An 18,288-nucleotide genomic window follows, 5' to 3' on the forward strand; every position below is an offset into this window, starting at 1 on the left:
CACAATTGAAAACTTCGTAGCCCGGAAAAAAGAAAAGAAAAATATAATTTATTTAATTTTTCATTCAACCAGAAGTACAACACAAATACAGTTTTTCATATTTTACCTTCTAATTTTTCCCACTTTTTTTTCTTTATTCATGGCACTCTTTCATTTAGTAAGTAATATGCACACCAGGTATTGTCTGATATTCAACTTTTAATTACTTCAGTAAAAACCACCACCAAAGCAACATGGAAAGAATAATAAAAGTCACTGTCACCAGTATGTCTAAAATAGCAAACACTGCTGGATATTGAACTTGAAATACCAGTGCAGCTCCTACAGCACCCTTCCACCTGACTGGAATTGTCACACCTGGGGCTGGAGTCGGTGAAGAACAGAAGATTTTCTCCAGGAAGAAAAGGTGAAGTGAGGAAAAGAAGAGGCCCTACAGGGTTCCCTGCCAGGACTCCCCAGGCTCATTCCAATAAAGCTCCATTTCCACACCCCTCCCAAGCTGGGCTATCAACACAGAAATGGTTCTTAGGAGCAAAATGTTTTGCTTCTCATAGGCATTATGTACAAAGAGCTGCCACAACCACAGTGTTTTGTGGTGCATTTCCTTAAAACATGCCCAGATTACCACAGCACGACCTTGAACTCTCCCTTGTTCTGCTGAAGTTTGGGATTGCTTTATTCCTCCCCATTCATTCTACTCTTGCTTTTCAGCTCAGAATTGCAGCTACTAAGATAAAAGCATGCCTTGATAATATTTTTTTTGATCTGACATTATTTTAATAATGTGGCTTCAGTCCTGGCAATTCTTTTCCTCCATCAAGATGCTTTTTTTTTTCCTTTTCTGACACACAAATGTAAACCAGAAACATCTCAAGTGTGTGCTATTATAATATCAGAAGAGAAATCTCGTGATAAACATTTTATGTTATGTCCCATTCTACCAGTGACATTATCTATCCATTATATAGAATAATGGTACAAGAAGATAAAATGTCAAGGGAACAACCTTCTACCAAAAAAAAAAAAAAAAAGAAAAAAGTCACCAACACCATTTCTAAATTTTCTCTTTTACAACAGAACTACCAGGCTCTAGATTCACATCAAACTAAAACCCCTCCTTCTGGGTTCACTTTGAGCCAACAATTTCATTTCAGCTCTCAAACCAAGATTTGCCTGAGTTTACATCCTACTTTTCCATTTTCCTTTCCTCTACCTCAGATTATCTTTTCTCTTCTCTGTTACTGGTCCATGCAGCTTTTCACTCCCATCTGCCTCATGTCACTTGAATTTCACTGCTTTCCTCACAGCCTATAACTGGTCACTCAAGAACAGTGCAGCCAGGAAAAGAGAAAATTGCAGATACGTTGCAAAAAGATTCTGTAAATAAATGCTCCTTATCATTATGTTTTCATGGATTTTTTAAACTTTATTTTACAATTTTTTATATTCTTAAGAACAACATAATTTTCAGTTCAACTTAAAAAAAAAACACCCAAAACTCCCCAAAAACCAAAACCAAACAAACAAACCCCCCCCAAAAAAAATCCCAGGAGAAACTAACCCTGAAAAAGAAGTTGCTTCAAGGTCACTACCTAAACATGACCAGCCCATAAGCTTTACTCTGGAAATAGAAATAGCATAGGCTTAGAAAAGAACATGGCAACTGATGAAAAAAAATCCTTTTGAGAAGTTTGCCATGATGTTTCGGAATAAATAGTTACAAGATTTAATCCAAATAAAAATAAGCTTTCAGGAACAGTGCTGTATCCCCTAGAGCTCACACCTTCTGTCCTCACAAAGCTGGCACATGACATCAGAGGTGATCTGTATTTCTAACTGGCCTTTTACATTTGTATGCATCAAAAAAAAAAAAAAAAAAAAAAAGTTAGTTTACTTAAATCTCACAACCCAGCACATCACGTTGAGTAACAATGAGATGACAGATTTGTGTTACAAATTCAGAATTGATCTGTCTAAAGAAGAGATCGCCACATCTAGACAGCAGCAAAAACTACAAGATACAGTAAGAATTTAGAGACTAACCAGACTTCTGAAAATACAAGTGTTTTTAAAATATCAGTACAGTTTTTTGTTAGGAAGAATTTCAGTATACCCAGTAAAACATGGAACTTAATGAGTTTCCATTATTTCAATTTATCTATAAGCATTCCAAGCCTGCTAATATTTCAAGGTTCACAGCATTCTGGTTTATGATAAAATTAAATCATACTAAATCTACAAGCGCAGAAAATGGTCACAAGCTCTGTGAATGGATTTGAATGGGAGCAATTTTTAGAAATTAAGCTTCCTCTGTGCTACTTGGAGATGACAAAACGACAAAATAGATTTATTGACACAAAAAAATTGTGAGAGGTATGGTTTGTTTGGGTTTTTTTTTAAAGTTTAAATTGTGATAGCATCTCAATATTTAAAAAATAATCATCTTTTAGAGTTGAACTACTCTTTCATAACACTTGAGCTGTTTTGGAGAAAAAGCTTTAACAGTACTTTCAATAAATTCAGAGGTGTAAGCATCATGAGTTCCCTCTAATATTGCTGGGCATAAATGGGTAAAGTCTCCATACCAAGTAATGTCTTGCTTTTTGCTGGTATCCTGCAAATACGAAACTGTATCAGAGTACAAATTTCTCTTGAAATATAGATTCTTGTTACTTCCTCTCAAGATGAACACCTAGCAGGTTATTGATCTGCTTCTGAAGGACACAGTGTTTATTATGTAGGAAACCACTGCTGGGCACAAGTGTGAGAAATTAATGATGGTTTTGTAAGTGTCCACACTGTGGTGCTGAACCAGTGGGGCAACTGTCAATCTATATGATAATGTATCCCAAAACTTCATAAAATCAGTGATGTGAAGAAGCATTGATTTTTGAGCTAACCAGGATTTGTGAGAGAGTAAGGCTAAAAAGTTTACTGAAGTTAGCACCTCTGTGTACACAACAGTTGCTTCATACTTGCGTGATGTTTTTTTAAAACAACCAAACACACAGAAACCCTTCTCAGAGAAACCCAAAATGAATTCCACATACTGGTTTAGAACTTGCTTGCTGTTTGATCATGTTGTTCTTTCTCCTATTCCTTGTTAGAAACACGAAAAATGGATTCACTGCCTTGTATTTCCAATTACATAATAATTCACTTATTATGAGGAAAATGGAAAACAAGTGAACAGACTCATTCTCTTATCACTCTGTGACTGTGTGTATAAAAGTGGGTTCTGAGATTATGTTTTCTTAGACAAAAGGTGTGACACACTGCTGCCACAGAAATGGAGACAACTACCTGCACAGAAGTGAATTCTGGTACAGCACTGATGCCAAGTCATTCCATAATGTCAAAATTCTATTAGTCAGGGTTTTTTTTAATTTGAAATTACACTCAGAAGCTTTAACAAAATGGTACTAAAATCAATGGAAGTTGTCATATTTTCTGTGAACGGTATCATTAAAAGGAAAAATCAATTAACCAGTCACTGATTCTTTTTAAAACATGGGCTTCCTTGTACAAACCACTATTAGTAAATGCACGTTCCCTCCCTAGTTTTGATGAAGAAATGTATCCTGCTAATGCCTATGGAGAGGATATATTACTTGAAGATTCAATTTAAATCAACAAAAAAAAGACTGCTGTTACAAACAAAATCAATTGCACTTTGCTGAACTTCTTTCTATCAACATATAAACTGTAATTTTGCCCTGTTTGCTTTGACAAGCAGTTGCTTGTGTTTTCAGAACCTGGCACACTCGTTTTGCGAAGCCAAGACAACTGGCAGTGAGTACAGAGAGAAGCCCAAAATAAGCACCTACAAAAATCCTCTTCTGAGAGGCACCCGACAGGTATCAAACAGAATTTGACCCCAATATGCTAAGCAGAGAGCTGGTATCAGCTGCTGGAAACAGTTGCTGTGAGGGTTGATAATATTAGGGAGGTTCCTCTTCACCACCTCCTCACAACAAGATCCAAACCCCATTATTCCTATTTTAACTAAGATGAGTTTGCACTTTCATTACGCTATAGGATGGAGGACAAATTCCTGCAAATCCTTTTTTATTATTTTCCCTCTTGGGTTCTGTTTAAACCTATGTGAGTCCAGAAAATTCCTCAGGTAAGAATTTTAGGGCGATTCATACAAATAATCTGAATTTGGACATGTGCACCTGAGAGGACAGTGCTGAACACAGGTCACTACCACTGTCAGGATGTTTGGTCACAAGTGATTGGTGCTGTGCCCGAAGTCTCATTTCTGTGACTTTAAACAACACTAAACACAAGTGTTCTGCCTCAGCCTGATGCATAGATTTGCTTTCCAAAAGCGCCCCAATACCAGTAATAAAAGAGGAAAAGAATTGTTTTTAGAACTTCAAAACCATGGAAAAAAATACCTGAAATTAAATCTGATTGTTACGAATTAACATCATTGTTACAGCTACCAGCACATTGCGGATTATTAATATTACTTCAAGCTGTGTAGAAAAATCACATATAAAAACTATTTCTCTTTGGAAATTTCTTTCTGCTTCTCATGATTAAGTTTAATTTAAGATACTCGGAGCACAAACTTCTGTGACAGATTACACCATGAAAAGTAAATTCTAAGATCAAACAACATCTATCATATAAAGGCGCACATAATTGTTTCCTGATAGTGATGCTAAAAAATCCCAAAACGCATCTAAAAAAATCCCAAAACACATCTAAAAATTCCCAAAACACATCTAAGAAATCCCAAAATGGACCTAAGAAATCCCAAAACGCATCTAAAAACCAGCCTTAGTCAAACTGAGAAAGCACAAACTTCACCTTTGAAAGCAGACTGGTATTTTAAAGCATGCTCACACCCTTATGAGGTTAGGAATAACTGAAGGAAAAAGTGACACAAGACTCTGACCTCAGAAGGCTGAAAATTACTCCTTTATTTTTGGGATGCGTCTCCCTTTTTAATGCTATTCTACACAGACCAATTTGATTGGTGAAACAAAGTCAAACCTCTTCAATCCCATTGGTCAGACCAGAGGGACATCAAGAAGAAGTCCCTCCTAGGGAAGGAATGTAAACATAGTACAGTTATACAAATGTGTCTCTTTTTTACAGAAAATTCCCTGGGAAAAGACTTCCAGAATTTCATAAAACCAAAACACCCCAGGCACAAAACCAGGGCTACAGACAAAGCCTACCGTTTTCCTCGTCCGACTTGTTGTCGTTGTCGGAGTCAGTGAGCGTGAGGGCCGAGTTCTCGCGGCTGGAGAGGCCGGAGCTCCTCCTGGATTTGATGCCCCTGCCCCAGAGGCGGATGGCGTGCTCTGGGGACACGCCGCCCTCCGTGTCCGAGTCGTTGTCGGAGCCAGCGCTCAGCGAGTAGCCCTGGTGCAGGATGCCCATGTCCGAGCAGTACCCGCTGCGGTGCGGGGACGGCTCGCAGATGCCCAGCTCCGCCAGGGTGAAGTTGGTGCCTACGAGGACAAGGGAAAAAATATAAAGTGAAGTAATTTTAAAAGCTTAGGGATTTGTTTTCAGCTTGAAAATATCAGGACTTTTAAAATTTTGCTCAGTTCTGCTGTATACCCTAGTGTCAGAGGACACAGCCTTAAGATGTTTCAGGGGAAATATAGGTTGGATATTAGGAAGAAGTTTTTCACAGAAAGACTGATTAACTACTGGAATAGTCTGCCCAGGAAGGTAGTGGAGTCACCATCCCTGGATGTGTTTAAACAAAACTGGATGTGGCACTCGATGCCATGGTCTAGTTGAGGTGTTAGGACTGGGTTGGACTTGATGATCTTAAAGGTCTCTTCCAAGCTACACATTCTGTGATTCTGTGAATTACTTACAGAAATCTCTGGTGCACTGGTCTAGCAAGACTTAACCTTGAAAATACTGAAAGTATCTAAAATGGATGAAATATACAAAAAAAAGGTAGGACAGGTCTAAATTTTAGGCTACCTTTTTGGCCTCAAATAATTAGTAACTATGTGAGCTCAATATTTTCTGAGCCTGAAAATTACTGAGCTCTTCCCAAAGGAAACTTTTCAAAGGTTTTCTTTTTCCCAAAACAACCTTGTGGAAACAATATTCCTTTCCCATACCAGCAGGTGTTGTTTGCTATTTCTGTTACTGAGCCAATGGAGAGGTGTCAGTCCTATGGACCAACAACGTGCCTTTAGCACAGTGTGTTATAAAAGGGCTGAATGGATTGTAAATAAACCTTCTGATTTCTACTGCCTTCTGACTGGAGTCAGGCATCTTTATTTCATGTCCTATTGCAACGTAACTTAGGTGTGTGATTAACATAAACCACATGACAAGTGCTAATGACACGACCTGCTTTAGTGTGTATGTAACCTCACATTTGCAGGACAGAGTATGAGCTTTGAAGTAATGCATCTGATTACTCAAAAAGAGATTTTTTTTTTTTTTAATGAAGCTCATTTTCATATACACAAGTCTTTCACAGAGATAGTGAGAGAATACAAATCCATCACTGAGGTACCATGGAACTTCGTCACCAATTTAATATTTACATTTGGTGCAACTGGTAATTTAATATCTGCTAAAGAAACCAAGACAGACCTTACATTGTAACTGCTTTCTTTTCCCCCAAAATTCCAGAAGAAAGAATGCATCAATACCAGAATCAGAGGTCATTTGGTTTAAAGGCAAAACTTTCTGAGACAATGTCAAAACACATGATCTCCAGCAGTTAATAACGACTCAGTGGACAAAATCTTATACATTTTTAAAGCACACAGAGTCCCCCAGGGTTCCCACAAAGACCAGAGTTGCTGCCTGATTTCTGCTTATGTACATGTTTCCTACAGTAATGAACAGGGCAGTAAAAAAAAAAAAAAATAAAGGGAAATATTCACTGGTCTCTAAGGCTTTCAAAGATTTTGAAAAGCAAAGTAATTTGAGCTTCATTTTATTGGGCTAAAAACAAAAAACTGACTGAAGTTGCTGGCAATATAACTGCCAATTATTTAACTAATTTCTTCATTCACAGGGAAACCAGCTCTGTGCTCTGTGTTTCTAAACCAGTAGTTTTATTTGTCCAAATATTATTGATTTATATTTTCTCCTCTTCCTCTATATATTTGTCAGAATAAAACTAAACAATGGAAGTTCATACACTAAATAAAACACGCAAATACGTGTCTTCTATTAATAAAGAAGGTAACTATATTTTTTGTTAAATTATTAGAACTTCTTTCTCAGATTAGTCTGACCCATGTCCTCAGCACACAATGCCCAGGCTTGGGTGTGGCTCTGTCACCCTGGGCTCAAACAGCCCCACAGTGACACCATCACCACTGCACCAGGTGAAGAATTCTCACCAGGCAATGATTCTCAAGGAATGGAGCATTTAGTGGCAATGTGTAAAAAGAATATAAAAAGGCTGACATGAAAAAAGCTTTCATCAACACCAAATTAACCCAAACCCTTCTAGTTAGGAGCATATTTTACCTGCCTGCTCATATTTAATGTAGTAATTAGACGTTTAGTGGTTTAGTCAAAAGCAGGGAACTCAACTGTCCTAAAAATCAGCTTCTCAAGGGCACTTCATTTGTTTTGGTTTTTTTTTGTAATAAGTGAAGAGTTCTAGCATGACAGATAAAGCTACTTTTAAGGAAAATGTAAACTTTAATCATGTGCAATTTCAGTAGAAGACATTTAACAAAAACAGTTTGATTGATTAGAGTTTTGCTTCCACTATATTAGCAAACTAACCTTAGACTTATTAATAAAAAGATCAAAATCAAAGCAAAATTAATATAAAAAATGGACTGAACTGAATCTTAGTAGCCCACCCCAAGTAGAGTACATGTTGACATTAGATACATGTTAAAATTACTAAACTCATCATGAAAATGCAGTTTTTCAAATTTCCTTGTTTGCTGGTGGCATGTCTATAAATACACATAAATTATGACTATATTAGCTTAATTAAGCTGTTGTACATACACAGTAAAACATTTTGATGATATTCTGTGGATTTTAACAGCCCTTACAAGCCCAGATGATTTCACTTTGATTAGCATCCTGTTCTTACTTTGTCTGAGGAAAATGGTATAGGCACTGAAACACACTATTCACAAAACTCATTCACCCATTTGAGTTTGATTATCTGGGAACTTGGCATTTTCTAGTAACTGATCAAATTTTAAAAAATTGAGAAGTGGATCATATCAAGAGCACAAATGGAATCAGCCCCTGAACCTCTGGGAAAGGATTTTCTACGCTGCTTCTCAGAAATCCCTTTATAATCTTATGACCTAATGGTAGACATGAAATATTCTAGAAATTTCCCTGTCTAGTAAAGACATGTTCTTTGCCAGTAGATTTTAAATTAGCTTTTTACACTAACTTTTGGCATTTGCTTCTGCAAAATATTATTTGAGACTTTTCTGTAAGGGAGCATATAATGGCAGAATAACTTGTCCTTGGATAATCTTTTTTTTTTTTCACATCTACATACATAAAAATATAAAAAGAGGTTTTCAGATATGTATTTTACATCCGGAAATATAGAAAATTATCTCTATAATTCCTGATATCTTCATAGTCCTTAATTTACTGTAAAATCTGAAGAAAAGGAAGATGGAAATACTACAGTTAAATTCTCTAGATCTTTACTTATTCTGGACCATGTTCTCCTGCATGCCTTGTTTTCCTAAAATGAAACTGCCCACATGTCCTGAATGACACTGAACTGCTTCCACTAACATACTCTTCTCTCATTTACTCAGCCATTATTGCACATTAAGGTACTAATGCCACCAGTAGACCACTCTTGTATATTCATGTAGAGGATAAATAATGTCTGGATGCACAGAAATAATTTGTCCAGTAATTCATAGAGTAAGTTGAGTTGGAATAGGATCATTGATTCCGACTCCTGGCCCTGCCCAGGACAGCCCAACCATCACATCCTGTGCCTGGGAGCATTGTCCAAACACCTCCTGAACTGTGTCAGGAGGTTCTGTGACCTCTTCCCTGGGGACCTTGTTCCTGTGCCCAACCATCCTCTGGATAAAGATTGTTTTTCCAATATCCAACCTAAACCTCCCCTGACACAACTTCAGGCCATTCCCTCGGATCCTGTCACTGTCACCACAGAGCAGAGATCAGTGTCTGCCCCTCTTCTTCCCCTCCCCAGAATGGGAACCTTCTATACCCTGTTGAATGAGGTCTCTCCTCATTCTCCTCCTCTCCAGTTGTACAGACCAAGTGCCCTCAGCAGCTCCTCACATGGCTTCCCCTCAAAGCCCTTCCCCAGCCTGCCTGCCCTCCTTTGGGCACCCTGCTATTACTTTGCAGATAAATATAGTTCTCACAAAAGATGAAAAAGTACCTCGATCATTTCATATCTACTCAGCCTGCCAGAATACTCCGTGTGGAATTCTGATGACAAAGTTCAGCAAGAACAACTCAGCCCTCCTTGCCCTAGTGCCAGCACAAACTGCAGCACTTATGGACTGGTGAGAGGAAAGGCAGGCACAGCCTGGCCTGGGGTCAAGGTTTAGTGTCTCCTTCAAGGAGTATCATCCTCACAGCTCTAAGTGATGTGGGGAGCTCAGGCATAGCCCTTGTAGGGGACAAGCAAAGGCAACAGTCCCACTGCTTGCCATGCCCTGGCCACTCAGACTGCCCTGCTGTGTGCCCACACAGCTTCTGGCTGCCCCACAAGCCAAACTGCACTGCCAGCACGAGGGTGGCTTCCTGCAGTGTGAGACAGCAGCCCTTACACCTGGGGCTTGCACTGAACTGCCCCTCCCTGAAATGCCACTGGCAAAGCAGGACTGAAATGTCCAGGCAGAATCCCCTCTTGCACACCGAAAGCTTTTTTCAGATTCTTGTAGCATCTACTACCTTGCTGGAGACACTAAAAGAGATAAATAACATCAGATCCTTATCGGTGCAAAAGAAAGAAACTCCTTTTCCTTGGAGAACACAGCACCAAAAATAGAAAGTCACAAGGTTTTTGCTTTTTCACATGAAACAGAGTTTAGTGGTCTCCACCCTCAGTCCCTTCATCCCCTCCTGCAGAAACCACTAGACGATTTTCATTAAAGGAAGGCAGTTAAACCCAGCTGCTCCCTTAGAGTGTACATAATGTCTCACACAAAACCAGACCAGCAGTATTCTAGTTTAGCAGTGTAATATAATGTTATGTACTTGATCATCATTGCCCATAATCTACACGCTGTGAATAGTCTCTCAATAGAATAGATGTTTTCCCTTAAATGAGGACATTACTTCTATTATCTCTTTAGTGCACTTCCTTGTACAGAAATTTACTGTTTCAGTTATTTAGGATATAAACACTTACTAACAGTGCGCTGAATTCAGTGATGTACTGCTGTACTCATTATCCCTGCTAAGCCTAGAAAGCATCACCATTTAAGCAAAGGTTACTTTCACCTAACCCCTAGGCAGAGGTCTCATTTGGGTGATCACAAACTGCATGAATTGCCCTTCTGAAGATTAATCTAATCCAGCTGTGATCACTACAAGATGCCTCAGAGGAAGATCTCTGAAACCAGTAATGCACAGATAAGATAAATGTGCCTTCAACACGACATCAAGTTCAAGACTGGGCTAAGTCTAAAATCAAAAGGATAAATATCACTCACAGTCTTTGTTAGTACAATCAATTATAGAAAGTAAAAATAACAAAACTATATCTATTTAAGACATTCCACCCTTTCCCTTTTTTCTTTTTATATTCAGAGCTATAATGATTTTACTGGCAGGACTACCACAATTTAGGTCCAATCTATGGAAGAGGACTCTCTTTTTAAAAATCTCTGATGCACACTTAATTTTGCTCAATTCTTTATAAATTCAGTCTGCTATGGCCCCTTGTGCAGTGAACTGACTAGAAGCAGCAAACAGAAATGTTTGTGCACGTTGCAATGCGTGGTTTGAATGTAAAGTTCATTTCCTAGCTTCTCCCATCAATGACAGGAGAATTGTTTAACACTGTTTTATGATCTGCCTTGCTCCTTTCTGACTCTGAGATGCCCAGGCTGGGCATGCCCATGCCCTTTTGGCTGGGATAGAGTTGATTTTCTCCACTCCACTGGTATGGGGCTGTGAGGGTTCAGCTATTGCTGAGTAGCTCTAACACAGTCAGGGCCTTCCCACTCCATCCCATCAGCCACATTTCTGGCATCACCTCATGGTCATGAGCCTGATTTTGATGATATGCTGGCTTAGAGAGAAGTACCCATTTATGGCTTTCTCCTCAAGTGCTGATGTTGATTAAAGACAAAATCAGATTTGAGAAGACAAGAGGATGGAGCTAGGCAGCAAACATGACTCTTTATTATCTACCCCACATTGAAGTGCAACTCTTCAGGCTAACACTTTACTTTCTTAGCCAATCTTTCCAACTTTTCCAAGCTCTGAGGAATAGTAAAAGGAGTACAGCTTCATTTATTACAACGGGATGTGCTACTCCTACCAACTGTCCATTCTCAAACCTGAAGGAGATAGATGCATGCAATTCTGTAAGCAATTGCTCTGCTCTCCTCTGTGCTTCACCCTTCTGTGCTCTCCCTGGGGGCACTTCTCCTCCTTCTCCTCCTCCTTGCTGATTAAGTGCCAGCAAAGAGGAAACTCTGGGCTGAGCCTCCCCTATTATTCTGTGTGTGGCAGCAGAACACTGGGGGAAGCCCTGCTCAGAGCTGACCCCTGGGCCAGCAGCACCTCCTGGACACACCTGAGACATCCCAGCAATTCTGCACTCAGCCTCCAGTAAATCTGGAGATTTACTTATTTCAGCAGAGATGCACAGACAGATAGAGGGGAAAGACTCCCCCACTTGGAATCTCCTATTCAAAGCTGGAGACACCTTGGTTTAACCAACACAACAGTTACTGAAGGCAACAGGAGGGATTTTCTCCAGCATCCATCTTAGAACCACTCAGATACTCCCTGTCCAGTCTCCAAACAAAGCAACCCCCAGAGAATAAAATTCAGCTCCTGTTACATTTTCCTTTACAAGCAGCAGAGAAAGAGAAGAATGTGAAGCCTTGTGGCAAATCATAAAGTCCTTGTAAACACCCCAGCCCTGGTCCAAATGCCATCAAAGTGATAGTGGGTTTTGGAGATGGTGTTAGGGGTGGTTTTTTTGTTTGAAATTTTAAAATAGAATTTTATGAAAAAGAGTTAGAGTCCATATTTTCTATTCCCAGCCCCAAAATGGATCAAATTGTGGAATAATATTGTTAAATGCCTGTTTTCTCTTAAAAGAGAGTGAATTTCTAAATAAAATCCATCACAGAAACACAGGAAAAGATTAGGAATCTCTGTGTACTTAAAGTGATAGCTAGCATAAAAAACACAGAAAGAATTACTTTCATTTTGCTTTTTTATGTTAACCAACCTGCTCAACACCTGATACTATCTCCTGTCACACAACCAGAGTATTTTCCTATGAAAGAATAACAACAGCAGCTCCATGGAAAACGCAAACTTGGAAGAGTAGTCAGTTTTAAAGATAATATAAGGGAAGAATGAAGTGCAATCCTGATAGAGGAGAGCTACCATTTCGTATCTATATTGACATTATGTGTTTGCAATGCACACTTAGGCTCATTTGGCACAAAGTAGTACAATAATTACACCATGGTCCCACGGAATTTAAAGTCAGTTTTCACCAGTAAAAAAATGTCATTTTCTTTCTAGTCTTAGTGCAGAAGGTCTAGGGCTCTGGTTGTTAAAATATTTTCAATCATGTCAGGAAAGGACAGTGAGTTCTCCTTGGTTTCCAGTTGACTCCTTCTACATACATGTATAAGGTACTTTTTTGATAAATTCACTGTATGGCTGTTTATCTTCACTGATACATTAAACTGAGTTCAATTATTTAGCAAAAGTTCTACAAAAATCTGTAGTAAACAACAAGTGGATAAACGAGCTGTTGATACTTTGCTGAATTAATGAAAAGCCTTTTTTCTCATTTTTATACTCTTAAATCAAGATTTAAAAAGGGGAAAAAAAAAAAGTAAACTGCTGGTCATGATTTGATAAATAAACTGTGCTCTCAAGAAACAGCAGAAGTCACTGGTAATAAGCTTTCATACTTCCATAACTGTTTAATTGGGAACTCTCAAAAAACCTGAATCAGCTGTCAACACAGACAAAACTCTAATTATTTCTCTATACCTTGCTTCACAAGCTAGGAACACGCACACTCTATATTTTATGAAGGTCCCCAGGCACATATAAAGATTTCTGAGCACTAGCAGCTGTCAGCTCTTTAGTCACAAGGTGCTTCTTCACTGTAAATACCATGTCACTTAGAAATAATGGTAAATTGTAACCTGTACAGTGGAATAAAAAGTTTAAAGCATTATTTGGCTGAGAACTTGTGTTTATATTCTGAATGATGTTGCTCCTAACAGGTTTTAGAAATGACAGAGATGCCAGCCTTTAACTCTGCATTTCTAATCCTACTAGGAGTGCCATCAGTAGACCAATATAAATGACTTTGAGGACTGAGAAAATAATTCACCTAAAATAAAGAGGTCCCTCCCAAAAAAACCCCTCCATTTTAAACTGAGAACATCAATTGAAAGTCACATAAAAAATCCACATAAACTTCATGCCAAATTTGGAGAATAATGAAATTAAAATAATTTGAACACTATAATTTTGGAGTAAAAGATAAATATCTTATAATCAGGTACCAAGGGAGAAAACTCCATTGGAACAATAGGGCCAGTTGTTGCACTTTTATTGTCCCTTCCCTCTCACTTTTGTCTCAGATTTGAAGGTCTGCCAACACTGACTTTATTGGTTAATAATAGAGGGACATGCAAGTGTGCCAAAGAGTGAGTCAAGCTCATACCATCACTTTGCATTAAGTTTAACAGGTGGCAGTGGCAATCCTCTGAAGGGGAATTATCAAGATATCTCAGCTAGAACAACAATTTTGTCAAATAATCTTTTATGTATGGGGAAATGTTGACCTTGATTTTCACAAACTGACTTTAAAAAGAATGATTTTCCCCTACTAGATCAAATATTCTACACAAGAACCAGTTGTAATTAAAAAAAAATACTGCACTTGTCTGTCACTGAACTCTGCATAAAAAAAAAAAAATTCAGCGTAACCCCAAAATCTTTGTGAGGCATTACTTTTAAGAGATAATACACCAAATACTACAAAATCAGACCAAAATTCAGTTGGTTTGAAAGAGAGTTACTGTGCAGGCTGTGTTATCTGACTATTTTTAACACACACGTCATCTCAATTGCTAAGTGCCTTTACTTGCTTCATAAGTGCTCTGCAGATCAGGTGAAATGATAAATTCACATCTCACTGATAAAGGTCAAGTATGCCTAGGCATCATACGATTACATTATTATTTTTATTTATCATCATCATCATTATTATTTTTGAGTTTGCAGACTCCAATTATAGACCCCTTCGGATTTAGTGAGAGGGAGATTAGATTGGATTATTTATTAATCCTCCCACCAGTTCACACTTTTCAGTCTACCAGCATTTTGCAAGGAAGCGTTTTAGGCTAGTTCACATAATTCCCTTTTGGTTATATGGGAGTCACAAGCAGCAAGCAGTTCTGAACCTAAAATCTTTGAAAGAGAGTGTGGAGGATGTAAAGACAGCACTGGAGGACAGGGATGGGGAAAACCCTCTTCTCTCTGCTGCTGGCAGGATGAGAGCTCGTCCATTCTGCTCCCAGACTCTTCACCCATGACGTGAATACTGACAGCAGCACTGTCTGGTGCTGCTGGACATCTCTTGCCTGTGGCCTTGTAGCCACTGTCTCATTGGAAAAAACTCTGTTCTTAATTACCAGTGTGACAGGGCACAGAGCTGATCTGGCTGGTGGCTTCAGGTGGCTTAAGCCACCGTGACAGGCTCTGGGTACTCAGATTTATCCATCACTTTCACACTGATGAACTCTGATGTGGCTGAGCATATTAAGGCTTGCCAGCACCTCTATTTAAATTGCAGATTTATGGTTCTCAAAGGCATTTGCTTGTTCTGTTTTCTTTTTTGTTATCTCTTTAAAGACTTCAGAGAACAGGCATACATGTCACAAAACTACCCTTGGATATAAGTTCTCCTACAACTTACTTTTGTTATGGGAACTGAACACAGAATAAGTTTTAGAGGGCTTTGGGGTCTTTTTTTGCACAGTTTTTTATTTTGTTTCTTTATTTTAAACTGAGAATTTTGTGAACAATGTGCATGGATATAGGAACAAGGAGAGAATAATTTCATCATTGAACAGGAAAGCCTGAGGAGAGAACCCTCCATCCAGAAAAGTGAACAATCCAAAAGTTTCCAAGGATTTCTGACCTGGAAAGTCACAGCAGAAATCTATAGCTAAAATAATCCGAAGTGTACAGTTGAGATTAGCTGTGGTCATCTAAATTATTTTAGGGATAACTTTAAGAAGTCCAAAGTAGGAACCCACAAATCAAGATATTCAAGTTCAAATAAGTTCTTTGTAGGAGGAAAAGATACTTCTTTTGTTTAAAGAATTTTTGGTAAAAATCACAAACCAAAATAGTGATATTCCTGTTGATCCTTCTTAATATTACTAATATGTAAGAACATGTTTGAAAACAGAAAACAACTTCACTTCCAAGCTCAAATTCAATGCAGGATAACATGGATAGAAATCATGGAGCTCAGGCACACCCAGGTAACCACTGCCCTGCCCTCGTGCACATCAGAACTGCCAGGGGGGTTTGCAGGCTGGGGCTGCAGTGGCTCTGCCTCCACCCCACACAATTCCCTGGAGCAGTCACATCCAGCCAGAATTAGTAAAGCCTGACCCTCACACAGCTCCTGGACCAGTCACATCCAGCCTGACTTTAAAGCACAGGTAGCAGAAAATATATGAACAGGTAACTGGAATAAGCACCACGAGGCACATGGGCTCTTCTAACTAACCCACTGGAGCTAAAGGAAAATGAGAAGAACATTGCTATTTGGTTTCCATTTCACCTAAAATTATGGGGTTTAATTTTTGACCTATTTAACAATACTCACCTCTTCAGAGCCCCACTGCAGGCACAGCACACAGCAAATGGGTAATACTGCTCTATTTCTTTCCATTGCAGACTAATGCCACTGCTTTTTTTTAAAATCAGCTTTTAACATTCCTGTTATCAGGAAATGCCCTTTTTGGAGGGGAAAAAGAAACCTACACCAGCCTGTGCTTATGAATGTCTCAAGGCTTCAAAATTAGCAGTGAGAATCCTGTGGATACTGTATATTCCCATCTTAAGAGCAGATGTGGCACTGTATAGTTTTGGTATTAAGTACTGTCAAGGTTCCTTTCAAGCAAAGAACTATTTATCTACTTAACACAGAACATAACCAACTTTTGTAAGTTTCATATATTACATTTATTTCAAAATGCTTGGCATTATTAATCCTTTTTATATTGTTAATATAAAGATTCTGCTTCAAAACCCCAGAAAGTTTATTTTTTTCCTCTCTTTTTTGCATTGCATACACTGATGAACTAGCCTGCTCAGCAAGCATTTAACAGATTAGACACTTGAACATGGTTTCAGGCAATGCTCTCTCATGTTTCTGCGTATTGCCTGATAAACACTTCAAAGTAAACCGCTCATAAATATGAAATGAAAAGCCAAGAAGTCGTTATGCACAGCTTTGAGATACAAATCTCTTTATTCCCCTCTGAAGTGGAATTTGATTGACATAATGAGTCATAGATCCTGTCCAGGGACACACTGCCTTATCCCCTTTTCCTCAGGAGACAGGGAGTCTTTAAAGAAATCCACTTCAGAACTTTCTGATAGACAGCTCCAGGAAAGTTGAACACTACACAAATGTATTATTTTGTATTAATACATACCTTAACAGCTGTGACATGTGTCAAAGATTGACTCCAAAGCCCCAGCACCTAACCCTGTTAAAGGAGGCCAAATCCGAGATGTCCCTTCTATCTCATTATCACGGACACAGTGACACAGGAACACAAAGGAGAGTCCCCAGAGCCACAAGGGCTCGTGCTGAGCGGGGTTCTGTCCTGTGCTCACCCCCAGGGCCTCTCTGTGAGCCTGGGCAGCAGCAGCTCCATCCCCACCCAGGCAGGAACACTTGGTTCCTGGAGGAGCTTCACCAGGAACAGGTGAGCCCTTGTGCCTTGGGCTGCTCCACCTTGGAGCCTGCCACCTTCCCTTCCCAGGGTGTCCTGGGTTGCAATATGTAACCAAAAATCTGTATTCAGTTTTCCATCCTTTGAAACTGGCTGAGGAGGTGGTTTTCTTTATCTCTTGCATAACCCTTTCCTCATAACTCTGGGGGGCAGGGAGCAGTGTCTGCTGTCAATGCGCAGCTGTTCAAACCAGCTGGGGCAGGGTTCTTATCCCTTCTAGGACCCATCCTCCCTCCAGGGGATCTCTGCTGTCCATGGGCCACCCAGGCTCACTGCAGGGCTGATACAATTCCATCATCCCATGGGGAGATGCTCCACCCAGGGGGAGGAGCCCAGCACTCCCACCTGGATCAAACCTGGCATTCAGAACAGCAGCACAGCCTGTTTGTGCTGGATTCCCAGAGGGAGACCAGACCCATCTCACCATCACTGGACCTTCAGAGAGAAACTACACCCTTCTACAGGATCATCTCTGCTCCATCAGAACCACATCTGTCACTGCAGAAGGACTTGACTGGATTGCATCCAGCACCCTGACCAACAGGGTGTCAGGTTGTATTCTGACTATGGTAGCGTTTCTAGGACTTTTTTTTCCTTGTTTGCTTTTTTTTTTTTTTTTTTTTTTTTTTTTTTTTTTTTTTTTTTCTTCTTCTGTACGACTACATTTGTATTTTTAATATACCTAGTAAAGAACTGTTATTCCTATTCCCATATCTTCATATCTTTGCCTGAAAGTCCCCTTAATTGCAAAATTACAATAATTCAGAGGGAGGGGGTTTACATCCTCTATTCCAAGGGAAGCTCCAGCCTTCCCTGGCAGACACCTGTCTTTCTAAACCAGGACACTGGGTACTGGCACAAGGAGCTGAAGCACCTTCTGCCCTGCTGGCACAGCCCCTCCTGCCCAGCTCTGCCCTCTGGACACGCCACACCTGGGGCCAGAGCAGAGGGGGCTGCCTGGGACACTCCCTCCCCAGCAGCCCCACATTGCCATGACCCTCATTAGAAGGCAGATTTATCAGGTACAGACCCCACAGTCATTTCCTACAGTTCACAGGTCCGTGCTGTGAAGGAAATTAAGACTTTCATGTGAGAA

The 18,288-nt window shown here is 39.5% G+C and overlaps 1 protein-coding gene across 4 annotated transcripts in view; it reads right to left on the bottom strand.

Annotated features, from left to right (window-relative positions):
- TENM2 (teneurin transmembrane protein 2) overlaps positions 1-18,288 on the bottom strand; it is a gene marked incomplete at its 5' end in the record, with an annotated part of 486,538 nt that overhangs the window by 444,263 nt on the left and 23,987 nt on the right. For all 4 annotated transcript variants that reach the window (XM_083871601.1, XM_083871600.1, XM_083871599.1 and 1 more), the window contains one exon: positions 5,196-5,471. In XM_083871601.1, the coding sequence (XP_083727727.1) occupies positions 5,196-5,471 (276 nt within the window). The remainder of the gene's footprint in view (positions 1-5,195; positions 5,472-18,288) is intronic.

Source organism: Zosterops lateralis (assembly GCF_965231275.1).
Source record: "Zosterops lateralis genome assembly, chromosome: 14".
NCBI lineage: Eukaryota > Metazoa > Chordata > Aves > Passeriformes > Zosteropidae > Zosterops > Zosterops lateralis.